The sequence below is a fragment of the Elgaria multicarinata genome, chromosome 2, assembly GCF_023053635.1.
Source record: "Elgaria multicarinata webbii isolate HBS135686 ecotype San Diego chromosome 2, rElgMul1.1.pri, whole genome shotgun sequence".
Classification (NCBI taxonomy): domain Eukaryota; kingdom Metazoa; phylum Chordata; class Lepidosauria; order Squamata; family Anguidae; genus Elgaria; species Elgaria multicarinata.
Window position 1 is genome coordinate 165,341,891 of NC_086172.1, and position 12,028 is coordinate 165,353,918.

Genomic DNA, 12,028 nt, shown 5'->3' on the forward strand with positions numbered 1-12,028 from the left:
TATAGTTGAGGCAGCATTCCCTAATGATGTAGTCTAATTGGGAAGTTTATTAAAAACGGCGTCATTGAGTTTCAGAGACCCAGGCCTCAAAGTTTTTTTTAAAAATTAAAGAAAGAAACAAGGTTCGGATAATACACACTTTGTTCCATTACATGTGGTGGCAGTGGGAAAATAATGTACAGTGTTTTTCTCACGTATGGGATTTAGAAATATATTCATTGATTTGCTATAGCATCTAACCAGAACAAACCCAGAAACTCAGGCCTCTATAGTTCAAAACCCAAACTGTCAAGAATGCACATTTCCCCAACATATTATGAAATAGTGACTTTAGTCACATGTTTGGAAGCTGCACATGACTTGGAGTATCCCCGAGATGTATGTAAGTAAAATATATGTTTAGATCAATAATTTTAATAAGGAATGCAAGAAATAACTATGCTAGGAATCTTAGAGGATTAAAAAATGTACATGGCTTCAAAATGTCTAAACTTGTACATCTCTAGTATATAAACATCTTCCTATTACATCATTTTAGAAGTCATTTCAGGGGAGTAAAGACCAGGTAGCACCATATGAGCACCGTGTCTTCATTGTTTTATATTTATAATTGCAAAAGAAAAAAAATCATAATCCCAAATTGTTCAGTCTTTCTAATACAGACTGATAACAAAAAACTGGCTAATTATAATGTAGCTTTAAGTGTTTGAGTTTTATATTGTATTTTATACTCTATTCTGTGGTTTTAATTTTAGTGAACTGCCCAGAGAGTTTTGGCTTTTGGGCAGTATAGAAATGTAATAAACAAACAAATAAAATCATTTTTTTCAGAAAACAACAGCAAAAAAGTCATTGGAAAAGAACAGGGAAAAACCTAAATGCTTCTGATTTTTCCCCTCCCAAGCCCTAGGTGGTGTGGGTAGATACCGAGGAAAGCTTTTTCAGTTGTGGGTCTTCCAACTCTAGAATGTTCTTTCCGGAAAGGCTTTACTTGTCACTTCCTTTGATGTCCGTTTATTTGTTTATTTATTTATTTATTATTGCCTTTATAGCCTGCCTTTTTTCCTCCATGAAACCCAAGGCGGCGTACATAATCCTTCTCCTCTCCTCCATTTTATCCTCGCAACAACAACCCAGTGAGATAGGTTGAGCTGAGAGTCCGTGACTGGCCCAAAGTCACCCAGTGGGTTTCCATGGCTGAGTGGGGACTAGAACCCAGATCTCCCAACTCCAAGACCAACACTTTAGCTGCTACACCACACTGGCTCCTCTTAGCACCAAGCAAAAGCCTTTTTATTTTCTCACGCCTTTTAACTTATTTTAGCTTCAGATCTTATCTCAGCCCTGTGATTTCAGCCTTCATTTGCATTTTCATTGGTTTATATTTTATGTATTTTGATGGTTAGCACTGAGAACTTGTTATAAAATGTGATAGAAATGCCACATATAAATAAATTGAGCAGAACAGTGGATGGGATTTAAAAGACTTTCTCATGGCTTCTGTGCGTGCGTCCTCTTTGTTTTGTAAAATGGACTATGAAGTTTGTGAGGGAGCATTCATAGAAATGGTTCCTGACAAGGAATTTTAGTCAGAAATGGAAATTGGAAGTGCAGTAGAGGATATGAACACCTGCAGGGGATTCTTTGCTTCTGAGCCAGTATGTTGAAAAACAAACAAATCTGTCCTTAATTTACATGGGATGCTTGCCAACTCCATTAGTAAGGTAGACTCATGTAATTTATACAGCAAGAATATCTGTTTTACCGTAACAGTGAATTATCACTGTAATGGAAAGGAAGTAGTTCACCCATTCAAAGTAAAACTAGTTCAGAGTTTATGCCTGGTGCTGCCTCAGAATTAAAATAGTACTGCGGTCCTTATGGCCGTGACAATCAATTTAGAAGACATGAATAAACCAGCTGGGTCTCATTTTTAGAATTCAAGCAGTACTGTAAAAAGTTAAAAGCAAATTCAGACTTCTATGCATTCCTTATGTTTCATAAATCAGCTGTTTGGAGGATTTTGTTGCTAGAAGTATTTTTTACGGTCTGCAGTGACAAAACATATTCAATAATACGTTTTGTCATTGCAGCCTAATTCCTACCTATACCTATTGGGCAGCTCAAGTGTGGTCAAAATAACATCCCTACAATTTGGCAGAATGTTGCCCAAGCATTAGACCGAAGAGAATGCACAGTGATTAACCATTTTCTCCACATTAGAATGTCTCCATAGCAACTTAAGATACAATTATGCAAACTGCACTTAATTTTTAGATAACTTGATTCCATCTAAGTAAAACTTGAATGAACAGGTTTAACTTCTCTGTTGCATGCTTTATGGGGCAGTATCAAATGTGTGAACAGCTTTTTAACTGAATTGCCACGTACTGTATAATGAATGCATTCAGATATAAACCAAGATGGTAAGCACTCTAGATCTCAGTATAGCTATTTGTATGGCATGGTATAAGTATTCATTAACTGGTATATTTAGTTGTTTGCACCTGGACACACTCCCCCCCCCCAATGTTTGAGGGCCAAAGTAGACATTGTATGCACATTTGTGTAACATTCCCATAGCAACCTGAAAATAAAATACAATAATCAAAAGCAGCATTGGGAGGGGATGATTGGGAATGAAAGAACAGTGGGTGGAGGGATGCTTAATCATTCTTAGTGGCTGTTTTTCCTGCTTCAAATCAAATCCTCCCCAGTCTATTCTCCCCCACCCAAAACTTGCATTTGAAAATCCTTGGGAGGGGCGATTGAGTAGACCAGCCACTAAGGAAAGGATTAAGCACCCTTCCTGCTGCTTTTCTACATCTAATCAGCCCAGATCCAGATTCTGATTTTTCTAAAGAACAGCATAGTTATTACATATACAAAAATGGGTTTTTCGTGTATTGTTGGTACCTTTTGATTCATTTGTTCTTAGTGACCCCCTTTTTTATAGTAATATTACACACACACACACACTCACACACACTTGAATATAATGTCTAATTTGGCCGTAAAATGCATTTAAAGTGGAATTTCTCATTTGAAGTGGGCTAAGATCAGTTAAGGATTATTTATAGAAAGTGACTAACAGCATCATTGAACATGAGCTTCCAGTTAGTGGAAAGCATTTCTAGTGAGTTGTGTCTCTTCCATACAGCAAGTATCCAGCTTAGTCTGTTGGAGATGAGCGGGGAAACTGTCTTTATACGGAGATGTCATCCTTGTACAACCATAGTGATAATTGTCAGAGAAACAAATCAGTTGTAATATTGCACCGGACAAAAAGAATGAAAATCTTTATGCATTCATATAGCACAATTGCATGGTGCCCACTGCTGAATTGCCATCTGAAGTGCTTAGTCAAAAGATAGAAGTTGACGTAATAAACAGACAGTGGTGGTATGTGTATTGAAAGAATGCATTTTGGATGATGCTAGCGCTCTCCATCTCCACTTATCTGAAGTTGTGCAGATCTCTGGCAAAAAGACTCAACAGCTTGAATTGTGTTAAGGGGCATTAGAATTTTGTTATGACCCATGACTTAAACAAATAATAGTGCAGAAGAATGTAAAACAAAGGAGAAGACGTCTTTGTTTTCAAGGGTACCACCTGAATCCCGAAAGAAAAATGGTTAATTGAGCCAAGGCTTTGTAAATGTGGATGGAAAAGTAGTCTAATCCAAAAGTTAGGTAAACATAGTGCAAAGCAAGTTGTGGCAATTGAGAGAATTTGTGTTGATACTTCTAAAGAATGTATTAAGATTTCTTTCATCCACTATGTACCAATATTTACATACAGTACATTTGCCAACCAATTGTGTCACTGGAAAGTGGTATATAAATTCTGGCAAAATATCTTAATGAGAGAGGTTGTTCTTCTGTAAATATTAATTTTGTCTGGATCAGTGAGTCCAGATAATTACTCAGAGGTCAATGCTGGAAGTATGTAATGAGTCAGAAAGCTGCAGCTTCTTTGCACATGATTTGCATTAAATGTTCACAAATTCAGTGAAGTTCTGTCATAGAACAGAATTTTCCAACCACTTGCCCTGTAGCAATGAAGACCCCTGGTACTGGTAGATTTAAACCAGCCTTATAAGTTCACAAGTTACAAGCCTGCACAATACAAATAAAAAAATTACTAGCCTACTGGGAGCTGTCAGACGAGAGTTTGAATGCTCTGTTCCTCCTGCAGCATTCTCACTTGTGGCTGCTAGGTTAGTGTTTAGATACAAAGCTGATTTACACATTCAAAATAACTTCGCCCCTTAATATGAGGCCTAGAAACTGAAGTGTGTGAACGAACTGGGGTGAGGTATGTACTCACAACTAAAGTTGTGATTAAAAATTATTTCAAGTAAATGGCCAGGTTTTATTCATTTATTTAAGAATATTTATATACTGCTTCCCATTTTTAAAAAATCTCAAAGCAGTTTTACAGCAAATTATAAAACAACACATTGTTGTAAAAGCACACAGCATTTAGACAGATTAATGGTGGGTAAAAGTCAAGAGCAAACAAGTAAGTTTTTAATAAATGTTGAAAACACATTATCATCACTGCCTGATGTATTGCAGACAGGAGGGAGGTCATTCCAGAGGGACGGTGCCACCAGGAAGAAGGCCCATTGCCTTCTTGCTGTCAGATGGAACTCTGCAGGATGTCAGATGGAACTCTGCAGCAAGGCTTCTCCTGAAGATTGTAGTGGACTAACTGGTCTATATGGAGGCTGACTTCTTCAGCATGGCAAAAGTGATGGATGAAAGTTGTTTCAGCTCCCACAATGGTTACGAAAGCCAGGTCTATCTGTCCTTTCCTCCTGCTATCTGATAAAATTGTCATTGTTCAGAAATTTATTTGGAAAGGTGGAAAATAATACTGCAATAAAATAGTACTGATTTTACTGCAGTAAAAGCCAACTGTTAATTACATTCATTTGCTGCCTCTGTTCTACTTAAGGCTTGCCTTCTGTGTGTCTAGCTATAACAGACTCCTAATTTTTGGTCTTTTAATATATTATCTACTGTCACATACACAGCAATTCAGAAGTAAACTATGTTTTCAGCTTGGACTCAGACACCAAGCTAAAACAGTCACTGCTGTATTATGGAACAGGAAAGAGCAGGGCCGGTGCTACCATAGAGGCCACTCAGGCGGCCGCCTAGAGTGCCAAGGTAAGGGGAGCGCCGCATGCCGCACCCGGAAGCCGCTCTCCCACAGCGGCTCTGAGAGGGCGGCTTCCGGGTGCGCTGTTCCGAAGCCGCCCGCCCGCCCCAGCATCCTGGCTTCACTTCGGCTGGGTGGGCACTGAAGCGAAGCCAGAATTCTGGGGTATGGGGGCGGGGGCGGCAGCTTCGGAACAGCACACCCGGAAGTCACTCTCCCAGAGCAGCTTCCGGCTGGGCACGCCGTTCCGAAGCCGCCCCTGCCGCCCCCCCCAGCCGCCCCCCCAGCGTCTTGGCTTCACTTCGGCTGGGCGGGCGAGATGGCATCCAGTGCCCAGGTACGCTGGGGTGGGTGTGGGTGGGTGAAAGCAGCTCACCTGCCTAGGGCGCAAAATAGTCTGGCACTGGCCCTGGGAAAGAGGGCATAAAGGCTTTGTAATTTGGAGCTTTTGAAAACCCTATTTCGACCATTTAGACATAATGAAACATCCAGTGCTTCTAATCCAACTCTTGCTATCAAAAGTCCTAGGGCTGGAGCCAGAAGCATGAGTAGAGTTCTATTCATGAAATGGGGTTTTCTTGCTCCCTCTTCACTGCAGCTCCTTCGTTCCTCCCATCTACTATTGAGTGTCAGGGGCCCTACATACAGCATGGGATGGAGTGTTGTGGGTTGCTGTAGAATGGTAATTCAAGAGGGCATCTTGAGCAAACAAACACATTTCTATCCTCACGAGGAACCATCAGATCCAACTTGTAAGAAAGTTAGAGATTGCTTCAAATAGTGAAGAAGAATTCCCATACCGAAACCTTATTAATTACATGGTATCTTGAAAATAGGTTGTCAGTCCTCATACTCTATCAACAAAATCTGAAATTGCACAGTTCACAAAAGCTTAAAATAAACCTGGGTGGAGCTGAAAGTGGTAGAGAGGAAACCTCTGTAAGTCTTACTCAATCTGGTGTGATCCAATACATCTGGAGCTCAACTTCCACCATCCCCAACTGGCATGACCAATGCACATGTTGGGGGAGGGAAAAGTAAATGTACACAGGTCCTATGTAGCTTAGGCATGGCTTGAGCCTGAGTCAATAAAGTAGAAGGAAATGCTGTCTACAGAGTAAATATTTGATTATCCTTTTCCTCAAATTAGATATTAAATCACAGTGCCTGTGATGTGTTTACCAACTTGCTGGCTCCCAGTATCTGGTCACTTAAGGTCCGTGTTTGATCACATATAGGAAACAAGGGGTTTCCTGGTGATCTCCTATCCATGCACTGACCAGACCTTCTTATCTGTAGCAAGGTAGTTATATTATGTGCCTTCAGACTATACCCTGCAGCCATTCAGATATTTTGCTATTGATTCTGTAGTGCAAAATAAGCTATAATTTCCTAGGCCAATCATATCAGCATTAATTTGTTCGAAATAAATTGTTGGCAGTTTGTATTGCATTTTAGGAGAATGTAAACATGTTTAAATTAAGCAAATGAATGGCTTCTCTTTTAACCTTGTTAAAAAGCTTAATGTATCCATGCTGAATTGAATGTCTCACAAAAATCAGAGTAACACTTAATTAGCTGTTATCTGGGCAGCTTTTCTGATGTTTGCACGTTTCCTATATATACTAACTCTTAGGAAACTAACTAATTTAGGCTTATACCCATGACATGTTTCCATTTTTTTTACTGTAATTCAACTGTGATTGATCTGTGACACATTTGATTCTTAAGACCTTTTAAAATGCTGAATCGTACACACACATATACACGCAAACACATAACAATTTCAGTTACCCCAGAGGAGTGAAAATCCCAAGTGCACTCCAAAGGGGAAGTGGCTATAAAACTTTGGGACTTTGCAGGATTGAGACAACGCTTAACATACAACCTCTCCTAATCAAGAGGTACCTGATCCAACAACAAAACCTGGCATAATTAAACCTGGATGAAGGAAAATCCCAGGTGCACCAAAAAGAGGATGGCACTAATAAACCCTTGGAAGTTTCCAGGATCGGGACCAAAGTTCATACATAGTTCCCCCTAGTGGGGAGACACTGATCTACCTTCCAAATCTTGCACAGTTATACCCAGAAGAGGGAAAAACGGGTGCATCAAAAAGGGGTGGCACAAATAAATGTCTACAAAATAATCAAAAATAAAACAGCCCAAAATGTGCATTTCCCCATAGCCCAAAGTGCACAATTGCACAGGTACGAATTAGTGCAAATATTTAAAAGTAAACTAAGAGCTGGGTGTGGGTTTTTTGCCATTAACATCAATAAATTATAATGCATATTATTTGACAATACAATGGCTTGGGGATGCTGGGAATTGTAGGACTTTTTTCTATCTAAACATGCTTAGTATTGCACCCTTAGCAATATTAGCAGATGGTAATGTAGTGGATTTGGAAGATCAACCTCAAAAGCACACTATTCATGAACATTAAGGAAAGTTTTTATAAGCATATGTTTAGATGGTACTTAACAACATTAGACTAAATAAGATCTATAAGCATGCTGTGGATAAATGCTGGAGGTATGGTTTGGAGCGAGCAGACATTTTGCATATCTTTTGGACTTGCCTAAGATTATAAGATTTTGGTCATCAGTGCTGAATATCAGTATAATTTTGGGCTATGCACTCCCTAAGGACCCATTAGTAGTTCTCCCCCCCTCAATCTTGTGGGCATAGCTGCTTGTGAGGGTAATGAAAAGGGGAAGAAGGTCAACCCACCTTCAATTAATGATTGATGTCTTAGGGTCATATATTACTATGGTTAGGTTGACTAATATAAGAATTGGAGAAGGGAGATTAATAGAGGTTCAATTTATAGAAAAGTGGAGTCTTTTATTATTTATTGGAATGAAAAAGCTCAAGAACCATTAAAATACTTTTCTTTTCTGGGTATGATTTAATTTCAGCTTTTAATTTGTGTTTATCTTTGATGTCAAAATTTGATCATTGTGAGCAGTATTTGGTAGTATTCCCCAGACAGCATGGCCAGTGGTCATTAGACAAAGGGAGTGACCTACCAAGAGTACCCAGTGAAGTTCATAGCAGTACATATTGAAACCCACAGGTCTCCCTTGTCCAAACAAAAGCTCTATTTATTTCATTGCTGATTATTCAGAATGACTCTAAAGGCCAGAGATTATATCACCAGTGTATTTGGTAAGGGGTGTGAAGTTTATTGGCACAGCATTTAAAACACTGGTGCAACACATTCTTGGGACATTTTGCATTATGCAGTAAATCAAGGGTGGCCACCTGCCAGCAACTTCATAGGTCATCTGGATCCTGTACCAAATGTTTTATCAAGGTGTAGTAAAATACTTGTCCATTAGTTTTTACATGAACAAATGTTCTTGCAAGGTGTAGAGATATCCCACACCATGTTGAAACTCTTTTGATTTTGCATGTAATGTCAGTTTATATATTAGTATGCATTCTTTCCCTAAATGAATGTGCTCTGTAATTGGTTGACAATATTTTTATGAACCCTGACTGCTTGTGAGGTCAGTCTGTGTCTAGCAAAATACATTCTAGCCTTCTGATGATCTGAAAAGTAGTGATGCATGAGAATACTAGACTTTGCCATCCCTAGGACATGATTACAAACAGTCTACTTAAAGTTGGCTTTCAAGCATTTTCTAAAACTGTAGCGTTGCCATATGTGCTACGAACATTATACTTGTTCTATTATAAAGCACCCTGGAATACAGTATTCTCACTTCTAATCTTATTTTCACTCTTTTTTGCAGGCTGCTGACTTGAGTAAACCAATAGATAAAAGGATATACAAAGGAACACAACCTACGTGTCATGACTTCAATCATTTAACAGCCACAGCAGAAAGTGTTTCTTTACTAGTGGGCTTCTCTGCGGGCCAGGTGCAACTTATAGACCCTATTAAAAAAGAAACTAGCAAACTATTTAATGAGGAAGTAAGTTGATATTTTAATATTGGTGCATGCAGACATACTTGTATACTTTTTCTAAGTTCCCCGTGTACGTATTAACTTATTTTTCCACTCTTAGAAGTAGTTTGCTTGGAGGGATACAGGAAAATCCTTTGAATAGGAAAATACTTCTAATTTACATATTGTTTCACTGTAATGTGATTCTCTCTACTCCCCAGCCTCTCACCCTTCGCTTAATGTTAGGTGCAGGAGACCTGTATGGTGTTGTATACAATAGTACATTCTGCCTTTGAGCTTCATTAGATCCGCACCATCTCCTAAACTCATGCACTTGCATGTTCTTCCTCTCTTGTGCACATTCTAATTCTCTTCCCCCCTTTAGCTTTCAGAGCTAACTATAGTCAACGTTCTGTGTGCACCTGTTTTTTCACTAACAGTAGTTCATGCCAAACCACAGTTTGAAACTATAGTTAGGGGCATGTTTGCAAACTATGCTGGTGTAAATTCCATATGAATCCTAGTTAACTCAGATTGAAAAGAAATTGGGAGGGCCTGCATGAGAAAAAATGAGTGGTGCTTGGACATTTTGTCTGCTCCAAAACTGAAGGAAGTCAGTAAAGAAGCAAAGATGACTATTCTCTTAGCCTGAGCATTCCTTAAAATAGCAAAATCAAGGAATGAAACCATTATCCAATTTGCGCTTCTCTTGCGTCAGATACCAGTAGTTTACTTTGAAGCTATTGTATTTGCAGAGTAGGTTTAATTTTGAGCTCCTTCGCTTAAGTTCGCAGACGTTTGCCTGCAACGAGCTCCTTTACACAAGCCCATCAGCTTGAACTCAGTGAGTTCTTCGATCTCTTAGGTTGAACAAGCACACTCGTCTTTGCAACCCTTCAATTTCAAAAGTTTTTTTGCCATGCAATATGGAGAGGCTCTTGTTCAACACACACAGAGTACTATTTAAAAGTGATTTTTAATCCTATCCACTGAATGATGATCTACTGCAAAGGAGTTTTAATCAGAAATATAAGGCAATTATGACCAAACTCCTTCCTCTGCCTTTTCCAAAATGCAAGCCGGAATCATCAGTTTCCCCATAGATTCCCCATAGTTCAATCTAAACCAAAGAATGCCAGAACTTGCTTTAGATAGACAAAAGAGTTGTCATAGTGCAGTTGAATGAGCAGTGGACTTTGGGGCAGGCAAGGTTTTTCATGGGCATTGCCTTAGATAAGAGTATAGTATTCTATCTATTTATAAAATATATAAACATAGTGAGCGGATTTGCACTATCACTGGGCTTAAACAAGTCATCGTGCGTACTAGGCAGAATTTCTATAATCATTGCTTGGGTGTGGCTTGTCATGTTGTCCTACCCAGGCAGTATGGCTTGTTGAAGGGTTACACATCCCTCAAACAACCTAACAACAATCCATGGATTATTTGAGGGATGTTTAACCTTCCAACAAGCCATGCTGCCTGCTTCGAATGACATGACAAGTTGCACTCGGGCTATGATTATGCAAATTGTACCTGGCACGTACTGCAACTAAAACAAGCCGCCGTAGCTTGCTTAAGCCATAGTGATCATGCAAACCAGGTCATTGGGGTGGATTGTAAGAAGTTAACTTAAGGAAATTCGTGAAAGAAAGTTGTACCCATCCCTTCCTCCTCCTACCCTATGGAGAGGCTTTTCAGGGAGTGACTGCCGGATGAAAGAGGGGATGGAAACCTTTATTTCCTTGAACTTCCTTAGGTTATCCTATAATCTAAGCCACTGCCTTTCCAAGAAGTGCTCTCAAGAGAGTGAGCAAGTAAAACACAGTATAAACCACCACTGTCCACCTAATATGACTGTAGAAATTAAGCTCTATCTTCTACCCACATGAGAATAAACACTCTTTCACAAATTAGTTTCTCTTTTGGAGGAGTTTCAAGGTACACTGGCTTCTCATAGCGAAAGCCCTGCACATTTGTAGAGATCTAAAATTGTTTCCTGCCTCCCTGGTCATAACTCTTGCTCGGGTCATAAGACTGATTTGTTTCACAGACTCTTGCAGCTTCTATATTAACATATTTACAGTCTGCTTTTTGGAGTACAATTCAGAACAGTCCCGTCCAAACTTGTCTTTATGGCTCCTTATCTCGTATTTCTATTTGACTTTCTTATCACACACTTCTATTTGCTATGTGTTCCTCCACATCACACCAAATTAGGATCATGTCTTCTTCCAAGACATGATGCCGGTATCTGTATTACCAACTCCCACTTGTACAAATGCAGCATGTTTTTGCTGTATCTCTCAATGATGTTGTGCATTGTGCACAACCTGTCATGTTTCTGTATATCCTATATCAAATAAGACAAAAGAGGATAAGAGCTGAGATGGGGTTGTCACATTTCATTCTTAAATTTAGCTTTTTATATCCAATGATTATAGTAAATTATTATTTGCCCCAAATGAAGCCTCTGTATCAAAAACCGTCCACAGTAGTACAACCAACTATCATTGCATCCCAGTATTCTGGAGTGGGAAGGACATAGTTTTATAGCTGGTCACAAGAAACTGGTATTACTGTCATTAGTTTTCTCCCCTTTGTTATACTTGGAATGTCTTGGGTTAGCAGAATAATGATTAAAATCCACTTGAAATACCATTATTATAAGCTAAAATAATGAGAATGCAAGCCAAATTCCAATATTTGTTCATAAGAACCCAGAACAGGTAATGGAAGGTAGAATCGGAAACTCCAAAATCTTTTCTGCTATCAGTTGTAACTTATTACCTTGAATGTCTAGATTCTTCATTCTAGACAAAAGCAATATAATATGTGTTAATTGGCTCAAAGATTTTGACTTATCCAAATATTGGATCTTATTTCACTCCAACCTCCAGTCAAATCTCAAAGTAATTTTCTTGCAAAGTATGCTCAGT

At 39.0% G+C, this 12,028-nt stretch overlaps 1 protein-coding gene across 1 annotated transcript in view; it reads left to right on the top strand.

The window, feature by feature from the left end:
• The window catches only part of WDR20 (WD repeat domain 20), a 51,503-nt gene that overhangs the window by 25,444 nt on the left and 14,031 nt on the right, over positions 1–12,028 (top strand). Inside the window, exon 2 of the mRNA XM_063118068.1 lies at positions 8,934–9,116. Within this exon, the coding sequence (XP_062974138.1) occupies positions 8,934–9,116 (183 nt within the window). The remainder of the gene's footprint in view (positions 1–8,933; positions 9,117–12,028) is intronic.